General features: G+C 54.2%; 4 protein-coding genes across 7 annotated transcripts in view; 3 read left to right on the plus strand and 1 right to left on the minus strand.

The window, feature by feature from the left end:
* NADK2 (NAD kinase 2, mitochondrial) overlaps nt 1–20,589 on the plus strand; it is a 367,514-nt gene that overhangs the window by 176,881 nt on the left and 170,044 nt on the right. The gene's annotated exons all lie outside the window — the stretch shown is intronic.
* Nucleotides 1–20,589, plus strand: part of LOC126036567 (arginine-glutamic acid dipeptide repeats protein-like) — a 178,969-nt gene that overhangs the window by 85,788 nt on the left and 72,592 nt on the right. The window contains exon 2 of one of the 2 annotated variants that reach the window (XR_007505184.1): nt 3,455–5,489. The exons of the other annotated variant lie outside the window; for it this stretch is intronic. The gene's annotated coding sequence lies outside the window, so the exon portion shown is untranslated. Of the gene's footprint in view, nt 1–3,454; nt 5,490–20,589 lie in introns of those variants that run through there. 2 annotated transcript variants of the gene reach the window in all.
* Nucleotides 176–3,463, plus strand: LOC126036566 (arginine-glutamic acid dipeptide repeats protein-like). Its single transcript, XM_049796505.1, has 2 exons — nt 176–411; nt 497–3,463. Exon 2 carries the CDS (start codon nt 1,247–1,249, stop codon nt 2,429–2,431), a length of 1,185 nt encoding a protein of 394 aa, XP_049652462.1. The 5' UTR covers nt 176–411; nt 497–1,246; the 3' UTR covers nt 2,432–3,463.
* LOC126036572 (avidin-like) lies at nt 5,189–5,860 on the minus strand. Its single transcript, XM_049796512.1, has 2 exons — nt 5,653–5,860; nt 5,189–5,313 (listed from the first exon to the last, which is right to left on the minus strand). Exons 1-2 carry the CDS (start codon nt 5,819–5,821, stop codon nt 5,189–5,191), a joined length of 294 nt encoding a protein of 97 aa, XP_049652469.1. The 5' UTR covers nt 5,822–5,860.

Consider the following 20,589-nt stretch of genomic DNA (forward strand, 5'->3'; position numbering starts at 1 on the left):
CACGGAGAAAGAAACAGCAGCATCGATCCAGAAGCGGAAGGTGGACCCAAGGGAGAAAAACGTGAAAAGCAAATCACAGGCAAGTCTGCAATGAGGCGGGCTAAAACACAGAGCAGGTGGAGAAGTTGCTAAAGCCAGGGATGCTGTTAGCAAATCTCTCCCACGGCGTTCATCGCAGGAAAACCAGGGGAGCAGCAGGAGGTGGCAGCCCCACCAGCCCACTCCTTTCTTTAGGATGCTCAGACCCCAGGCAGGCTGCCAGCACAGGGCATGCAGCACCATCTGGGGTCAATTTGCGACTGGACGGCTTGAGGACCAAGCTTCAGATTCAGTCGTGGAGCTGAGTTTCTTGGAAATCATTCATTTTGGCTGGGCGGGGTGACTCAGGCAGCACTGGCACTGCCCATTACAGTAAGTCACAAAATCCAGTAGGCTGGTGTTTGGGGCTGGATTTGCTGGGTCACTGCTTTCCAGTAAATGCCGCACTCTTCTCTAGGGAGCGTTTTGGGGCTGGATGTGCTGCAGCTACCAGCGCTGTGCTGCCGGTATGGAGCAGCCCTCACCACTCACCAGGATTGTGGACACAGCTGAGATGCCACTCCTGACTGCCCAAGGGCTGCCTCCGAGTTGGGGGGACTCCCAGCCAGCTTTTTTGGGTGCAGAATGGCCCCCCAGCTTACCATCCCATCATGCTCACCCAGCATTAAGGAGGGAAAAGCCAACGCTGGCCCGTGTTTTATGCCAAAGGGTCACTTTGGGGATGCACCATCCCATTTGGGCTGGAAAAGGGGATTTCTCAGAGCCAGTCTCTTCCTGGAATAACCAGATGAGAGCTTCACCCTGCACCCACGCAGCTTCCCCAGGACATAGCCACAGACTGCACAAGGTTGGGTTTAAAAGAAAAAAAATTTATTTGGTTTCTGGGGACATGTTCCCCCAGAGCTGATAACAGCCCTGGTGCTTGTACACACCGATGCTGCTAAGGGGCTTCCCGGTCTCCCAAGCCCAGCTGAGGTGAGAGGGTTCTTCCTCCTCCTTTCAGCCCATTGGAGTGAAGTTGTTGTGGCCAGTCCTGGGGGGAAGGAGAAGCCTATCGGTGCCTGGCCGGCAAAGGGGCAGGACCTCCTCCCCAGTGCCCCCAGCAAAGCACTGGCTCACGAAGACAGCTGTGGAGTCTGGGTGAGCAGTGGCTGTTAGCATCCCAGGAGGACCCCAGCTGCTTTTGGGGCTTCATGAGCACCAGCTCATGGAGCCCGGGTGGGTCCCGATGTTTGCAGGGAAATGCTCTGCGGCAGAGGTGCTGCCAAAGCAACTCTTGATGCTGCCTAGCCCAAACAGTGTTTCGGGAGGCATCCTGCTGCCTGCAGGCACTTGTCCAGAGTGGGAAGAGATCGGGGAAGGACAGACTGGGGACAGGAGAGGGGGCAGAGGGATTGGGGTGGGTGCTGGGACCTGCCTGAGCTCCCCTCCCCGTCCAACTATCCCATCCAGGCACAGCTGCCGCTGCAGCTACCAACCAGAAAACTTCTTCCAGTTGATGGTGAAGCCAAAGGAGCACTGCCCATCCTCGTCCAAGTGCTGGGAGCTGACAAGGTGGGATGGCTCGATGGGTTTCTGGGCGCTCGACACGGCGGCGTGGTACTCACCAGAGAAGTTGCCCTGGCTGTCAGCCTCGGACGCGTGTATCCTGGAGCCCAGCTCGTTCTCCCACCAACCAGTCACGTCGTACTGCGGGGGGAAAAGCAGATGCGTCCTTGGGGGCTGCCTGCACACAGACCCTACCCCTGCCCCCCAGGCTGAGCCCCCTACCCGCACCCCCCCCAGTGCCCATGGGGTGCCCACTCCAGCCCTGCCAGGGGAGCTGTGTGACCCCAGGACACATCTGCCCGTGCCTGTGGCGACGTGTGCTGCCTCGGCACCAGTGCACGGCACCAGTGCACGGCACCAGTGGGGAGCCCACTGGGATGGGCAGAGCCCTCGGGTTCATGGTGGGCTCCTGCACAGCCAAGGAAGTGGCACAGCCAGAGCCCTGCAGCAGCCCACCTGCAAGGCTCCAGCTCCGAGCACTGCCTGTCCTCTCCCACACTGCACCTCCCCGGGCAGGGACAAGCCACCGCCCTGGGGCAGGGTCCCCAGGTTACCCCTGCCCCAATTCCGCTGCATGTCCCTGGGAGTTGGGATCCCCACATGCATGCCCCCTTCACCAGGGAAGGCATGCCCATGCACATCTCTCCCGGCAACGTGGACAACCCCAGGTCATCCCCCACCCTCAGAGCAACCTGCTTGGCAGGAGCTCCCATCAGCATCCCACCTGGAGCTGGGGGTCCTCCTGCTGCTGAGGATTCCCTCCACGGATGGGTCTTCCATGAGTGTCCCTCCCCAGACCCTGGGACCGCCACGGATGCTCCCGTGCAGCCTCCCCCAGGGCTGAGCTTCCCACGCTGGGGATGGGGCCTGGAACAAGGATGGGGATGGGGTTGGGGATGGGGATTGGGATGGGGATGGGCAGGAACAAGGACAGCGATGGGAATGTAGGAATTGTTCCCTAGGGCTGCCCACTGACATGGCCCAGCCTGGGGGTCCCTGGCTGAGGGCTGTGCCTGGGGTTGACCCCTGTCCTGCAGGAGCCCCTGCACCCCAAACTGCCCCCTGGTCACTGCAGGGGATGGACAGAAGGACAGGGAGTCGCAAGGGCAGGGCAAGGGTCTGGGTGTGGGGATGGCTGGTGATCTGCAGTGGCTCCAGGGATTTAGCAGAGGAAGGAAGTGAACCTGCCCCAACAGCAGTAGAAAAACCTCAGGGCACTGCGGGCTGGAGGTGGGCAGCCCTGGTCATATGTACCAGGCAAGATCAAAAGGCATGCAGATGTTGGGGCAGGATCAGGCCAGCAACAGCCCATGTTGCTGCAGGCGAGCAGGATGGCTGCTGAAGCATCAAGGACAGGGCCATATGGGAAGCGGGGCCGGGGTGTTTGGGACAGCTGAGATGCGGGGTGGGGCGGTGGCAGTGACACTGTCAGTGATGGCTTCCTATGGTTTTGCTTTCTGTTTCTGTTCCCCTGTCTAGCAAGCAGGCTGCTTACACCACCTCCTATGTCGTGGGCTGCCTTCTTGGGACGCAGCAAGAGCCGGGGAACTTGCAGCTGTGGGGATGATGGAGGGACAGAAGCGAAGTCTTACTGCCCGGTCCCACATGGCTCTTGGTGACCCTGCGTCGCCCTGTGGGGTCCCCCCACCAGGGCTCTCAACCTCATCCTCCCACCCCCACTGGGGTCCCGAGGCTTTAACCTCACAGTTTGGAGAAGCATTTGGGGACCTGCTCGCGGTGCTGGTGACAGCCACAGCGGGTGTTTGGGGAGGGTGGGTGCAAGAACGAGCCCAGCGTGGTCAGGGCAGTGCCAAGGATGCCAGTGCGCAATGTGGCTGGACTGAGGACCTGCGTGTGGAAGGCAGAGGTGAGGATGAGGATGCAGTGGTGAGGGTGAGGGTGCGGGCATAAAGACGAGTATGCAGGGGTGAGGATGAGGATGTGGGGGTGAGGATGCAGGGGTGGCTTTTGATCAAAAGCTGGACCCCCAGGCACGTCAGCCAGTTGGGCTTGGTCAGTACGGGCATACCCTGGACAGGCTCTGGTCCGTGCACTCGCCAGGAGCTGGGGGTGCTGAGAGCAGTCCCAGAGCCCAGCAGGGAAGGAGGGAGAGGAGCAGAGGCTGAGGAAGGCTGGCGGAAGGCGGGCACACTGTGAGAGGAAGAGGATGGTGGACAGGCCCTGACACTTTCCCAGGGCACTGTGTGCTTGCTGCCCCAAAGTCCCTGCCCCATCTGACAGTCTCTTCCCCCAGCACCTGTGCAGCCCCCAGGCAGCACGGTCCTTCCAGCCCTTCATGCCTCTCCCTGCCCACACAGCTTCTCCCCAGGGTGCTCAGGCGCACCTCAGTTAGGAGCTGCATGTTATGGATTAGGGAACTTGAGTTCCATTCACTCAGAAACTTTATGAGCTGCTGAAGTGATGAATTAGTGAGTTCATGTGTTAGATGGGTCTGTGCAAAGGGCATTGGGTCCTTGTTTGACATGTTCGCTTTCTTGCTTTCCTAATGAGCTGACAAAATAAAGTTAACATGCAGGTGATGTCGTCCTGTGAATCTGAGCACCCGAAAGGGGTGTTTTTCTGTTCTACCTTCCGGCTGATCAGGTGGGAAATACAGGCATATGTACATAGATACAGCAGGGATCCCTCCCGTATCTGGCCTTAGCCACGCAGTCTGCCCAGTAGCTGCCCCTGGAGTCCCAGGTCCTTCCTCTGGTCCCTCCAGTATCCAGCCTGGACTTTGGACCACCCCAACACCGCAGGCTCCCAGCTTGTGACCATGCTCCCCTCTGTGGGGGCTGGCACCCAGCCCTGCCCCATATGTGCTCCCAGGACCGAGCCCCCCCACCCAGAGCAGTAGCTTGAAATGGAGTTTAATGGGAACACAGGGCAGACTGGAGTGCAGAGATGCAGGAGCAGGCCAGGTGAGCTTGCTGACTTGCCTGCATGCAGCCTTCACTGGCCCCTGGCCGTGGGGCATCCTTCTGCTCCGCACCAGGGATGCTGCCTGGGGCCACCCACCGCAGGGCCCCTGCAGATACCCCAAGGGGGTGCACAGGCAAGAAGGCATCTGCTGAGGCCCGAAGCTATGGCCAGGAAGTGGGATTACCCAGCTGCTGTCCTCCCCTTGTCCCCCAGCCCCATCCCTCCCAGCGCCCCAAACCACTGCCCTGCCCTCCCCCAGCCACCACCTCCCTCCGCCCATGGCCACAGAGTGGCTTCTTGCACCCCAGGGACACATGGGGCACTGCTCTCTGCCAGGCAGAGAAAGGTTTATTCGGCACCATGTGTGGGGGCAGCAAGCTTTGAGAAGGGGAGGCCCCACCGGCAGGCTCCTGGGAGGCACTGGGAGGCACTGGGAGGCAGCAGGGCAAGGTGAGGGTGTGTTTCCTGGCCAGAATGCTGGGAGCAGGCGGGATGCCAGCCAGGTACCGGGGCAGCAGACAGCCCCAGGGATGCAGGTGAGACAGCAGGGTGCAGGCAGCTGGGGTCCCCATCCCTATCACTTGATGCGGGTGAAGATGGAGGTGCCGACTCTGCAGGGAAACCGTGTCAGCAGGAGGGGAAGGAGGGATGCGGGGTAGGAGGGCAGGAGCAGGGCTTACCTGGTGGCTTTCCAGGTGTCCCTGCGGGACGGGACCTCTTCCCACAAAAGCCATGTGGTTTCCAGTGTCTCCTTCCCACGGCGGTCCACAAAGCACTGGCCCACAAAGGCGGTGGTGGAGTCTGGCGGGGTTCAAGTGGGGCAGAGGGGGCTCAGAGCCTATGCCTCCAGACAGGGGAACCTGGGCTACCTGATCCTGGCAGACAGACAGACAGGCAGACACCCCCCACCACATGCCCTGGACAGACAGATGGACCTCCCTGCCACCCGTCCCAGACAGACAGCCCTCCCTGACCACGTCCCATGGCAGGACCAAGTGCATGTGGCCAGCCTGTGGCCACAGCCAGTGTTTCCCTGGGTGCCCCAGAGGGTGTGGGGGACCAGCTGAGGTGGCACCCCGCTTCCAGCACGGGCAGGGGATCGCTGGCTGCCCTGGGATGCCGTGCCGGGTACCGCTGTACCTGCGAACTGCCACTGCACGGTGAAGCCGAAGGTGGGCTGCCCCTTGGCACTGGGGTGCTGCTGGGCCCCTTGCAGGGGTGACACCAGGATCTGCTTGTTGGTGGCCGCCACAGCGGTGTGGTAGGAGCCCGAGAAGGTCCCGGCTGCGTCCAGAGCTGAGAGGGTCATGTTGGAGCCTAGCTCGTTCCTCCACAGGCCCTGCAGGTTGCACTGGGGACCGGGGGTGTGGAATGATTGCTGGAGGTGACTTATCGATACGGCCACCTCTTAAGAGAAGGTAAACCTCCAGTGCAGAATATGGTGGACGTGCAATGAATCGGTTCCATAATAATTCCCTGAGCAATATAACCTGCAACCTTAGATGGTAGCAATGCCAGGGGAGCTTGGTGTGCTGACTCTGAGAGAAAGAACATGGAGGGTGGAGTGGCATGGAAGCACCGCAGCCAGACTCTACGACCTCACCGCAGGGATGGGAACTGGATGGTACTATGGAACTGATAAACCACATAGTTGTTAACCCTGAGCCAGCCCTGGACCTGCAGTTAATCATTTTCTGTCAAAATCATGTCCTCTGGGTGAACTCTGCTCATTATAAGCTTATTATAATACCAAAACACACCTCCATCCCAAAGGCTACCCGCCTCTGAGGTGTGACCACTCCTCACTGAGCGTGCGCTCTGAATTTTATCTAGCATGTACCTTTAAAAGTAAAGCGAGGAGATTGTATACCAATCATGGTAAAGGTATGTATGAATAGAGTCACTCAAGCTCCACCTGAAAGTCGGAAAATAGTATAAAAGACCTTAATAAAGGGGGGCTGTTAGGAAAGATACTATCATGGACAAATTGGAAGGACACCGATGACTTCTGGGATCCCTCGATGGTCTGAGCCTCTCTTCCCCTCCATAGGGACACCTATTGGGTGAGATTCAAACACTGGACTATACCGAGTGCTTTCCCGGGAAACTTAGAAACCTTTACAACTCTTTTCTTCCATCATTTAGTGTGCTTGTGGTTGACTGTATCATTATTTGCATGTGCTTTGCAGACTGTGTATTTATCACCAGCAATCCAAAAAAAGCTGTACTCCCATCACTTTAATAAACGGTACTATTCATTAAAATCTAGCTGTGACAGTTCATTGAATGCAACTAAAGTCTGGCCATTCTAGTTTGTTGAACGTGACTAAGTAGAAAGTACAGTGTGCTAATAGTGCATCCCTAATCATTATAGTTCGATATATATGGAACTTGACTGGACTTCGAGCATTGAATTGGGCATCACTCAGAATCTAAGCCTCGTTGTCCCCAGCCCCTCTGATACCTGAGCATAAGCTGGAACACAAGGGGGTTTATCTTCTGCCAAATGTCATCACCCTTTAATGCAACAGGGGCTCATGTGGGTGCCCTGGGCAGCACCGAGCCACAGCCCCCCCTCCAGCTTGCCTGGGCAGTGGCACGGCTCCTCTCCACAGTAGCTGGGACCGGTGGCATGGGCACTGTCTGGGCCAGGACCTCTCCCTCCCGTGGCAGGGCAGGGCAGTGCAGAACTGGGGGTGCTGGACACCCCCCCTACCCCCCCGTTCGAGGGGTAGGTGACCAACACTGCCCAGAGACAGCACAGCCAGAGCTGGCAGCCCCCTCTGTCACGCACGTTGCACCCTGGGATGGCACGGCATGGCACAGCACAGCACAGCACGGCACAGCAGGGCACAGCAGGGCAGGAGCGTGCAGCCCCCCAACACAAACACCGTGTGCTGGGATGGCACAGCACGGCATGGCACAGTGAAAGCATGCAACCCCCTCGGCCGTGCACACTGTGCCCCAGGATTGGCACGGCATGGCACAGCAGGGCACGGCGCAGCAGGGCACAGCAGAGCGTGGCACAACGCACTGTGGCAAAGCACAGTGCGGCACAGCACGGCATGGCACGGCACAGCATGGCACCAGACAGCACAGCAGGCCACAGCAAGAGCAGGCAGCCCCTTGACCTTTCACGCTGCACCCCAGGGTTGGCATGGCACAGCACGGCACAGCCAGGACATGCAGCCCCTTCTCCAGCCACCCTGCACCCTGGGGACCACACGGCACGGCACGGCATGGCACGGCAGCAGCGGGCAGCCCCCAGCCGGGCACTGGCCCCCGGGTTGCCCTTGCCTTCCTGTTGCGGAGGATCCACAGGGGAAATCACGCACAGACCAATGTGATCAAGTGAAGCCCATTTACTACAACTTTTAGCACAGTTCTATACCTTATGTGCTTGTGCACGCGCCTTGTACAATACTCTAATTGGTCCAATGCCCCGGTTCACGCGACACTACCTTATCCTCCATTGGCTGTGCAAGCTTCTTCACGAGGTGTCCAGCAGTTACTTGTCTCATTCTTCGGCATCCAGGAGGTGCTTGTCAGGCTCTTCTTATCTTCCTTTTTCCCAGCGTACAAGGGCACAGCGTCCTTGTCTGCTCCTGCACTTTGTCAACGTATGCTTTGTTCCCACCTAACGGCTGGATTGCTCACATGCCCTCGCCCAGCCAAGAAATCCTCAACAGTTCCCCCTTTTTGTTTTTGAGCAATCTAGGCTTGCGTAATAACTTGGGATGCCATTTTTTCTTAACAAGCTGAACAAGGTAAAATTATTACAATAGCTATAATCACAATAACTACAACAATGCCCATAATTCTTTGAGCCAACCCGTTACCCCTAATGACCCAGACCATGAGGACTATGAGGAAGATGAACCATCCGTACATTCTTGTGCCATCTTGCTCCACGAACTCAGCCCAGCAATCGGTAGGTGCCAGCTTTCCGTGGGCGTCCCCACAGAGGCAACGATGGCCTCACCGTACACCAGCCCGATGCTCTTCGGAAAATCCCGGTATTTATACATTTGTAGAGGAACGGGTTTTAGCACACGTGGCCAGCGGGTGCCAAAAGTCTGCCTCGGTTGCAATCTATGACGCATGTGCTCGCTGGCCAGGCGCGCTGCACGAGTCATAGCCATCTTGTCTATTGGTTCGTGGGCTTTACGATACAGTTGCGATGCACAGAGCATCTTGACCTGTTATGTTAGCCAAGGTGACCGATACATTAGTTTTTGGCTGAGGTAGTATTCATATTGCCGCATCATCTATGATGCTCCAGATGATGATGGTCGTGCAAATCGAACAGGAGTCCGTCGTGGGCCTGTAGCTGTGGAAACACAATCAACCTCGTTCCCAGGTTATTAATGGAAATAGACCTTACCCCTGATTTTGGCTTTAACTAACTTTTACATTTACCCCACACTGTCTTCCCGTAATCACACTATGTTTAATCAAATTATGCTTAACATACTTTTTACCTGAAGCAAGTTCTATATACAATAAGGCACACTGTTCTAAGTCCTCTACAAGTGATACTCTATTAATAGTCGGAATCTGGCGGATCACCCGCCGGTGCCATGCCACTTGCCATTGGGACAATTCCGGGTCCAGCATCAGTGCGAAGCCATGGCTTGACCCACTTAGCCGGGATCTCCCAGTAAGTTTTACTTCTGTTGATCCGCACCATTTCCCGGATTCTGGGTCCTTATACATTACCATGATTGCCGTACTTTGTTGCGTCCTTTCTGCCTGTAAAAGAACATGATGCACTACCATTGGTGGGTCTTTGTGATCACCTGTCAATCTAAGATAATTTAGCACAAATAAGGCTTTGGCCAATCGTTCCTCTGGGAGTAAGCCCTGAGTTCCCCCCTTTTGTTTTTGCAGCATGTTCTTTAGGGTCTGGTTGGCCCATTCGACAATAGCCTGTCCTGTGGGAAGATGTGGAATACCGGTACCATGGTGAATTCCCCACAAGTTACAAAATCGAGCAAATTGTGTAGAACCATAGGCTGGGCCGTTGTCCGTCTTAATTTCTTTAGGCACCCCCAGCACTGCAAAAGAAGCGTGAAGATGTCATTCAATATGTAAGGCCTTTTCTCCAGTTCGTGCCGTGGCCCACACGGCAGCAGGATAGGTATCAATACACACATGCACAGAACGCTTTGCACCAAACCACGTGACATGGGTGACATCCATTTGCCACAACTGCAATGGCAAAAGACCTCGTGGGTTAACCCCACAGCCCAAGCCCAGCCCTTCCTTTTGACGATCGGGGCATGCTTTAACGATACCTTGGGCATCAGTAAGTGGTAAGTCAAATTGCTTTGCTAACATCCTAGCGGGTTGGTGCAAGAACGCATGTGATTGAGATCTATAATTAACAAATCCCATTCTTCTGGAGGCGTAACTGGAGACGGCAAACCTGGCTGCAGGGCTCCCATACTATGCATCACCGCATTCCTAGCTCTGAGATCATGTAACAGTCTCCATGTCCCACTTTTCTTGGGAATGGTAAATATTGATGTATTCCATGGACTAGTAGAAGGAACAACATGTCCCGCTCTCAACTGGTCCTCAACTAACTCTTGTATTTTTAGCAGCCTTTCAGAATTTAGCAGCTACTGATCAATCCAAACAGGCTCATCTGTTTTCCAGCTAATTTTCAGGATTGGCTGCCCCTCAGTGACGGCTCCTAAAAGGATGGGTCACTAACATTGCCTTCATTTGGCTCAATAAATCACGGCCTATGAGGCCAAACAATTCAGTTGGGGTAGTCATGATATACGGACGCATCGTAACGTGTTCACCATCGGGGAACACAAATGGGTAATCGGTAGCTGACTTACTAAGGTGGCTTGTGTGCCCCCATCCCTGCAATACCAAAATTTGGATTGATCAATGGCCATGATGGAGGCCAAATGCATCGTGAAATAATCATAACATCAGCTCCTGTATTGATTTTCATCGGTTTCTTGACGATAACTCCATCAGGCCCTTCCAATTGCACTACTGTCGTGGTTTCAGCCCAGCCGGTAACAAAGGACCACGCAGCCGCTCGCTCACTCCTCCGCCCCCCTCCAGTGGGATGGGGAGGAGACGGAGGAGAGAAAAGAAAAAGAAAACTGGAACCTCGAGGGCTGAGATAAAGGCAGGTTACTGGGACAAACACAAAGAAAAATTACAACAACAACAACGGTACTAATGAAAAAGTATACAAAAAGAGTGATGCACAGTGCAACTGCTCACCACCCCGGACCCGACGCTCCGCCACTTCCCCCACCGAAAACCGAGACCACCCCCCGGCCCGCTCCCCATTTATATACTGAGCATGATGTCACATGCTATGGAATAGCTCCTTGGCTAGTTCAGGTCAGCTGCCCCGGCTGTGCCCCCACCTCCCAGGTTCCTGTAAAAATTAACTCTATCCCAGCTGAACCCAGGACATTATCCACCCCTTATTCTATACCATCTACATCATGCCCAGATCTTAACATTTTTCTAATCGACCACTACTACTTTCCTTGTCTTATATAGAAGTATATGGACTCCCCCCCGCCCCGACCTCGCACACACACACACACGGTGTTCCTTTAGCCTATGGGCTATCCCTCTAATGTGTCCATCGATTTGGGGGCTCTATCTGTTGTAACAGTTCTTCAGGATAAGAGAGAGATGGTGTGAGATGTTGGGTTGTTGTATGCTGCCTCTGGAACTTGTGGCTAGTACATTTGGTGCAACTCATGCCCTTGGTCTGCAGGTCGAGGATGTTGATCTTGAGGAAATTGCTGGGTGCCAGTTCAAGTTCTATCGCTGTTGTACTTGGCTCAGTTTCAAAAGTCCATCCTGTAGTCATTTAGATAATTCTCACAATAATACCCTTGATATGGCATACAGACACTATAGATACAATGACATGCATTGGCAGGTTATTTAGCAGTTAAATATCACACAGCCCAATTCACTGGCTATTCTCTCCCAAAATCAAATCTCCCTGAGGTACACATCGAACTTCCCCATCCTTCTGCATCACCCACCAGGTGTACCCAGGTCCTTGAGCAAAAACAACCCCTTGAATGGGTTTGCCTCTGCTTGAGGGAGGACAAACCCAGACTGTCTTTCCTAACATACTCCTCATGCGCACTACAGGGACTTTATCCCCTTCTACAGTATGTGGAACTCTTGGTTGGGCGGGGCCAGCCCGATTGGTGGATCCTCTAGTATTAACTAACCAGGTGGCTTTTGTTAAATGTGTATCCCAATGCTTGAAAGTTCCACCCCCCATCGCTCTCAATGTAGTTTTCAGCAGTCCATTGTAGCGTTCAATTTTTCCAGAGGCCGGTGCGTGATAAGGGATGTGATATACCCACTCAATGCCATGTTCTTTGGCCCAGGTGTCTACGAGGTTGTTTCAGAAGCGAGTCCCGTTGTCCGACTCGATTCTTTCTGGGGTGCCGTGTTGCCATAAAATTTTCTCTTCAAGGCCCAGGATAGTGTTCTGGGCGGTGGCATGGGACAGAGGGTATGTTTCCAGCCGTCCAGTGGTTGCTTCCACCATTGTAAGCACATGGCACTTGCCTTGGCGTGTTCGTGGGAGTGTGATATAGTCAATCTGCCAGGCCTCCCACTGTTTATATTTCAGCCATCGCCCTCCATGTGACAGGGGGTTTTGCCGCTTGGCTTGCTTAATTGCAGCACATGTTTCACATTCATGGATGACCTGTGCGATAGTGTCCATGGTCAAGTCCACCCCTCGATCTCGAGCCCATCTATATGTTGCATCTCTTCCCTGATGGCCTGAGGTATCGTGGGCCCACTGAGCCATAAATAGCTCGCTCCTACGTTGCCAGTCCGGGTGCACCTGAGACACTTCAATCTTGGCGGCCTGATCCGCCTGCTGGTTGTTTTGATGTTCTTCAGTGGCTCGACTCTTGGGTACATGAGCATCTACGTGACGTACTTTTACCACTAGCTTCTCTATCCGAACAGTGATATCTTGCCACAGTGCGGCAGCCCAGATGGGTTTACCTCTGCGCTGCCAATTGCCCTTCTTCCATTGCTGTAGCCACCCCCATAGGGCATTTGCCACCATCCATGAGTCAGTATAGAGATAGAGCACTGGCCCCTTTTCTCTTTCAGCAATGTCTAACGCTAGCTGGATGGCTTTCACCTCTGCAAACTGACTCGGTTCACCTTCTCCTTCAGCAGTTTCTGCGACTAGTCGTGTAGGACTCCATACAGCAGCCTTCCACCTCCGATGTTTTCCCACAATGCGACAGGACCCTTCAGTGAACAGGGCATATTGCCTCTCATTTTCTGGCAGTTTATTATACAGCGGGGCCTCTTCAGCCCGTGTCACCTCCTCCTCTGGCGACATTCCAAAATCTTTGCCTTCTGGCCAGTCCGTGATCACTTCTAACATTCCTGGGCGACTGGGGTTTCCTATGCGAGCCCGCTGTGTGATCAGTGCGGCCCACTTACTCCACGTGACGTCGGTAGCGTGATGTGTAGAGGAGACCCTCCCTCTGAACATCCAGCCCAGCACTGGCAGTCGGGGTGCTAAGAGGAGCTGTGTCTCAGTACCAACCACTTCTGAGGCGGCTCGAACTCCTTCATATGCTGCCAAGATCTCTTTTTCAGTTGGAGTATAGCGAGCCTCGGATCCTCGATATCCCCGACTCCAAAACCCCAGAGGTCGGCCTCGGGTCTCCCCAGGTGCTTTCTGCCAAAGGCTCCAGCTGGGGCCATTCTCCCCAGCTGCAGTGTAGAGCATATTTTTAATATCTTGTCCTGTCCGGACTGGCCCAAGAGCTACTGCGTGAACAATCTCCTGCTTAATCTGTTCAAAGGCTTGTCGTTGCTCAGGCCCCCATTTAAAATCGTTCTTCTGCTGAGTAACTTGGTAGAGAGGGCTTACAATTTGACTGTAATTTGGAATATGCATTCTCCAAAACCCCACAACACCTAAGAAAGCCTGTGTTTCCTTTTTATTAGTCGGTGAGGACATAGCTGCTATTTTGTTGATCACGTCAGCAGGGATCTGACGACGCCCATCTTGCCATTTTACTCCTAAGAACTGGATCTCCTGCGCAGGTCCCTTGACCTTACTTTCTTTTATGGCAAAACCAGCCTTCAAAAGGATTAGGATTATTTTCTTCCCCTTCTCAAAAACTTCTTCTGCCGTGTTGCCCCATACGATGATGTCATCAATATATTGCAGGTGCTCTGGAGCTTCACCTTTTTTCTAGTGCAGCCTGGATCAGTCCATGGCAAATGGTGGGGCTGTGTTTCCACCCCTGGGGCAGTCGATTCCAGGTGTACTGGACGCCCCTCCAAGTGAAAGCAAACTGAGGCCTGCACTCCGCTGCCAAAGGAATGGAGAAAAATGCATTAGCAATGTCAATTGTGGCATACCACTTAGCTGCCTTTGATTCCAGTTCATACTGAAGCTCTAACATATCTGGCACAGCAGCGCTCAGCGGTGGCGTGACTTCATTCAGCCCACGATAATCTACTGTTAGTCTCCATTCCCCATTGGATTTCCGCACGGGCCTTATGGGACTACTAAAGAGTGAGTGAGTCTTGCTGATCACTCCTTGGCTCTCCAATTGGCAAATCAGCTGATGGATGGGGATCAGGGAGTCTCGGTTGGTGCGATATTGCCGCCGGTGCACCGTCGTGGTAGCAGTTGGCACCTGTTGTTCTTCAACCTTCAGCAACCCCACAACCGAAGGGTCTTGGGAGAGACCCGGCAGGGTAGACAGCTGTTCAATCTCCTCCGTCTCCAATGCAGCTATACCGAAGGCCCAACGGTACCCTTCTGGGTCCTTGAAATACCCCCTCCTGAGATAATCTATACCAAGGATGCACGGGGCCTCTGGGCCAGTCGCAACGGGGTGTTTATGCCACTCATTCCCGGTTAGACTCATTTCAGCTTCCAATATGGTTAGCTCTTGGGATCCCCCTGTCACACCAGAGATACAGATGGGTTCTGCCCCTTTATAACTTGATGGCATTAGGGTACATCGTGCACCAGTGTCCACTAGAGCCTTCTATTCCTGTGGGTCTGATGTGCCAGGCCATCGAATCCACACTGTCCAGTAGACTCGGTTGTCCCTCTCCTCCACCTGGCTGGAGGCAGGGCCCCTCTAATCCTGGTTAGAATATCCGTTACTCACTTTCTGCACACGTGAATCGGAAGTCCCTTCAAGGGGATCAGAAATGAGATCAGCCCATCTACTACTGCGTCTGGGGGACTGCTCACGGGAAACTGGAGCAGCGGTTTTCCAAGAAGAATTCTCTTTCCTGGTTGCTTTTTCTCGCAACTCCTGTACCCGTGCATCCAAGACTGAGGTAGGTTTTCCATCCCACTTCCTCATGTCCTCTCCATGGTCACGCAGGTAAAACCACAGGTTAGCCCGTCGTGTGTACTTTCGTTCTCCTCTCTCTTGGGTAGAGGAACGCTTACTCCCAATAACTGCGATGCGGGCCCGTACAGGTGAGGAGGAGGACAGATCTACTTTGAATTGCTGGAACTCTCGGGACGACCCCTCTACAGCTGAGACACAGGCCCGTAGGGAGGAAGAGAGACTTCCCTCGTCTTGCCGGAGTTGGACAGCCAATTCATCCACCGTTTGTCCATAGCCTTCTCTCCAGGACATCACTGCCAACGAGTTGGCATAGGTTGCTGGTGCACTTCGCAGAAACTTCTGCCACATGGGTTGTGTGCGTTGGACCTCATCTGGATCTGTGGGTGACTGCGCATTTTCTGGATCATTATAAATCACCTCCAGCACGGCTAATTCTCTCAGGTACTGAATCCCTCTCTCCATGGTGGTCCACTTGCCTTGGTGACATGTAACTTCATCCCCGAAGGGGTACCTTTCCTTTACACCTAACAGAAGTCGCCTCCAGAGGCTGAGGACTTGTGTTTTTCTCCCAATCGCCTTGTCGATGCCCCCTTCCCTAGACAGAGATCCCAACTGCTTAGCTTCTTTACCCTCTAATTCCACACTACTAGCCCCACTATCCCAGCATCGGAGCAGCCAGGTAACAATGTGCTCACCTGGGTGGCGGCTAAAATCTGTTCGCATGTCACGCAACTCACTCATGGATAGGGATTGGGTAATTATTCCAGGTTCTGGCTCTTCCTCCTGTTCTCGCGATGACCCTGGTTCATCTTCATCTCTCACTAAGCGAACTGATTTCTTTGTGCGTTTCTTTTTCTGTACAGGGGCGACTGATACTGGCACAGGTTGGTTCTCTGGTTTAGCTGCAGTGTCTGTCACCGGGGTAGGGGTAGTCGTGGTACCTGTTGTCGTGGTAGGGGCAGCCACGGTGCTTGTTGTCGGGGTAGGGGCAGCCAAGGTGCCTGTTGTCAGGGTTTGGGTAGCCACGGTGCATGTTGTCCTGGTTTCCATCTTTTCCCCCTTTTCCCCCTGAGGGTGCTGCATAATATCAAGCAGTGTTTGGTAGATACTGGCCAGGGCCCAGCACAGTGCAGCGAGTTGTACGTCTTTGGAATAGCCACAGCATTTGTCTTTCAAATATTCTACCACTTCATGAGGGTTCTGTAGTTGTTTGGGAGTGCACTTCCAAGCCACTGGAGGTGAGAAGTTCTCTAGATACCTGCCCATATCCTCCCACATGCCGTGCCACCCATGAATATCCAGCTTTGGGGCCGATCTCTGGGCGGTCCTCTTAAAGAGCCTTTTTGTAGCCCTAAACAAGACCTGAAAAATATTCAGGAGGCATAGCACTAACAGCACGCTGGCTTGCGCATCCCAAGGATATTCAAAATTCTCGAAAGCTGTTGTAATTAGTCGGAAGGAGGAAAGGGAGGCGAATGGATGGCGGGGAGTATCCCCCCCTAACTTCCCCATGGATGGGGTGTAATTACCAATAAAATCTGACAGAAGGTGCCCAAAGTATGGAAATGGTATCGCTGCCTCGTACAGATACCAGCTTAACCTCATGACCAGTGATGTAATCATTTCACAAGTCGACATTGCCCAGTACAGCAAAATGATAATCCCAATCACTCTCCCAGAGATGAGATACGCAACTACAGGCAATACATAGAGCATATAAGAGCTTACAAAACGCCACCATGTAAACAAATGAAACAACATTGTGACTAACATCTATTTATCCAAGAAATGCGTTTGACAAATTTGTTTCAACACGCTCTGGCCAGATCTGTCGTTATCTCAACCCTTCTGCCCCACGTTGGGTGCCAAAAAAGGACTGTCGTGGTCTCAGCCCAGCCGGTAACAAAGGACCACGCAGCCGCTCGCTCACTCCTCCGCCCCCCTCCGGTGGGATGGGGAGGAGACGGAGGAGAGAAAAGAAAAAGAAAACTGGAACCTCGAGGGTTGAGATAAAGGCAGGTTACTGGGACAAACACAAAGAAAAATTACAACAACAACAACGGTACTAATGAAAAAGTATACAAAAAGAGTGATGCACAGTGCAACTGCTCACCACCCCGGACCCGACGCTCCGCCACTTCCCCCACCGAAAACCGAGACCACCCCCCGGCCCGCTCCCCATTTATATACTGAGCATGATGTCACATGCTATGGAATAGCTCCTTGGCTAGTTCAGGTCAGCTGCCCCGGCTATGCCCCCACCTCCCAGGTTCCTGTAAAACTTAACTCTATCCCAGCTGAACCCAGGACAACTACCTTTTCTGGTTACCCCTTGTTGTGTCCATGGCAAAGTATACCTGCGGTTTCCCTGTGGAGCTGAATCCGCCATCTCCACGTTGTACTTCACCTGGGTTCGGATCACACGTCCTGAATGGAACTAATTGTGCTATTCTGGTACCTTTAGGAATAGAAACAGGAGGGATTAAATCATGAATCATAATTCTTTCACAGTCCCACAATAATCTGCATCAATAAGCCCTGGGACTACTAGAATTCCTCCTAGAGCTGTTGAAGATCGCCCCATTAAAAATGCACTGAGTCCAAACCCCAATGGTCCCTTTATGTTGGATGTGTACTGCGGTTTCCACATCCACTCCGGAGCTTCCTGCAGTGGCGGATCTGGTGGTTGCGAGGCTGCCTGAGGGCTGGCAGCCCAAGCCCCTTGCATTTGTGTTGTTGCGTGAGGGGCCTTCACGGTCGGTGTGAATTTTCCCTGCTTCCTGTATTCTTGGTGGTATGGTTATCTTTCTTACACTTGTTGCAGCACTTACTGTTGGCAGTAACCGTACATTTGCTCCTAATGTGACCACGTTTGCCACAGTTAAAACACTTGACCGAGGGTGTCTTACTGGCCTTGTGCTTCTTTGTAGCTCCTTGTAGAGCTGTGGCAGCATAGGCTACTTTCTGTGAGTCCACTGATCGATCCATGTATTCCATCATATCAACGACGTCTGCATTTTTCGGCAAATTACACAATGCTTTGCGTGTCTTTCCAGTAGCATTTTCAAAAGCGAGTATTTTGAACATGTTTTCTTTCATGCCCTCGTTCACGTCAGGGTGGTCATAGATTGCCCTATGCAGTCTATTAATAAGCTGTGCAAAAGGTTCGTTATACTCCTGTTTCACCTGGGTGAAAGCACGGCTGCGCATGTTGTCTGGTATGGTAAGAAAAGCTTGATACGCCAAGATCTGTGACAGATGACGAACCTCAGGGACACACCGTAACTGAGCGTTCCCTGATGCGAAGGGTCCAGTACCCTTCAGCATCTGCGTGGTTACTCCCCATAAGGGATCTGTTTGTTGTCGTGGTGTTGCTTGTTCCCTATCACAGAACGTCTCCCACTGCCGGAAAAACACTGACATTTGGGTGGGTGTCAAAACCAACTGTGCTAGCTGTTTAATATCTTGAGGTATCAGCGTATCAGCAGAAAAATGAAGTGCAGTATTTGGTGAGTTAACGCAGATTTGATTCCGTACTGGCTCACAGCATTCCTTAATCTCTCAATGACCTTCCAGTCAAACGCCTCCCATTTTTTCTGTCCATTTGATGCAATAACTGGGAATGCTTGGAGCATAGTCCCTTCTGTAACGGCATCTTTTATTACACCCCTCCAGCGTCTCTGCCTTTCTTCTGCAGCGGCTATTACAAGCGGCTCCGCGTCTACCGCGGGCGCGGCTGGTGTCACCGTCTCCGGTCCCGAGAGGCGGGATGGATGAACGGGCGGGGGCGGGGGCGCGGACGGTTCTGCCCGGGGTCCGGCCGCGGCCGCGGCGGGCGGCGGGCGCTCCATGGCCGGCTGACACGCGCCGGGGCAAACGGGCGGAGGGGGGGGCGGAGAGGGAGGGGAGGAGGGAGGGGGCGGAGGGGGTGGCGAGAAGGCGGGGGAGGGAGCGGGACTGGTACACGGCCAGAATCCTCATGCTCTTGCCTTCTCGGTTCATCCTTTCGGGAGGATCCTTTCTCCCTCACTTCTGGCTCTCCCGACCGTGCTGCCATTTTTTGTAATTGGTGCACCACCTCCCTTGGGAGCTCTTCCGACCGTACTGTCCGTTTTTGTAATTGGCTCACCACCTCCCTTAGGAGCTCTTCCATCGCACTACCCGATGGAGATGGTTCCCTCACCCCCGCAACCTGTTTATCCGCATTGGTCACCCCCGAGTCTGTCGGGTTCGGATCTGTCGGGCGACAGTCGGCCCCCCCTAATTCCCCTCTTTCTTGTGGAGTAACAGACGGGGGAATTTTTTCGGCGCCAACGGCCTGGCTGGGTATAGGCAAAGGCTGCGCCTGTGCAGGCGTCTCAGCGTTAACAGAAATGGATGTCGGGGGGTGGAGATAGCTGTGTAGAGAATGTCCCCCCAACTCCAGCGGGGTAGGCTGACGCGGCAGCCGTGGAGGCAGCAGAGGGGTCACGGCCGCGCGGGCAGCGGCGGCTGCCTCCCGGTCCGCCCTCATCGCCTCCAGCATGTCTGGCATTACTTTCCCGAGCGCTGCGTATTTTTTCATCTCCTTCACCTTACCCCCCTTGCAGTTAGCAGCGTCCCACAGTGCCTTGCCTATATTATCCCAGGTCGCTTCTTCAAATGCGACATTTACATTCGGGAGAAGTTCCTTCTCCCAGGCCCATAAAAGTAACCCCTTTAACACAGAACTATCGAATTTCAGTCCTCTCTCAGAGAGAAAATTACGAAGGAGCTTTAGGACTGCTTCCTGCCTTTTGTCCAACCCCATCTCCTTCTCCGACCGCTCACCTAATCAGGGCGAGATTCAAGCTTCCGCGCGTCTCCTCGTTTTCCCAGCTCAGGGCGAGATTCACACTTAGGCGCGTCCCAGCTCAGCTGAAGCTCACGTCGTGCTTCCCAGCGTGGCTGAAGCTTCTGCCGTCCTGCCGGGGCAGCAGGAACACTCTCGGCCGGCTCCTCCGCTTCCTCGTCGGTTCAGCTGCACCAGAAATTCCCATAGAGACGATAAAGTGCTGATCTGAGGGTCCCTGTTCGGGCGCCAAATGTTGCGGAGGATCCACAGGGGAAATCACGCACAGACCAATGTGATCAAGTGAAGCCCATTTACTACAACTTTTAGCACAGTTCTATACCTTATGTGCTTGTGCACGCGCCTTGTACAATACTCTAATTGGTCCAATACCCCGGTTCACGCGACACTACCTTATCCTCCATTGGCTGTGCAAGCTTCTTCACGAGGTGTCCAGCAGTTACTTGTCTCATTCTTCGGCATCCAGGAGTTGCTTGTCAGGCTCTTCTTATCTTCCTTTCTCCCAGCGTACAAGGGCACAGCGTCCTTGTCTGCTCCTGCACTTTGTCAACTTATGCCTCGTTCCCACCTAACGGCTGGATTGCTCGCATGCCCTCGCCCAGCCAAGAAATCCTCGACACCTTCCTGCCAGCAGTGGCACAGGGGCTGAGCAGGGCCAGGGTGAGCGGGAGGCAGCGGCCGAAGCTCCCCGTGGCGGCAGCGGCGGTGGCCGTGTGCGGTGCCCGGGCTCTGCCTGCGCTGCTGCCCCTTGCCCGCTCGGCCCCTTTTATGGTGGAAGGGCCCGCGGACAGGCAGTGGCCGCCCGTGCTGGGCCTCCTGCCAAGGGTCACCCTGGTGGGAGACGGGCCACTAGCCACCACGCCAGACTGAGTG

This window comes from Accipiter gentilis, chromosome Z, assembly GCF_929443795.1.
Source record: "Accipiter gentilis chromosome Z, bAccGen1.1, whole genome shotgun sequence".
Classification (NCBI taxonomy): domain Eukaryota; kingdom Metazoa; phylum Chordata; class Aves; order Accipitriformes; family Accipitridae; genus Astur; species Astur gentilis.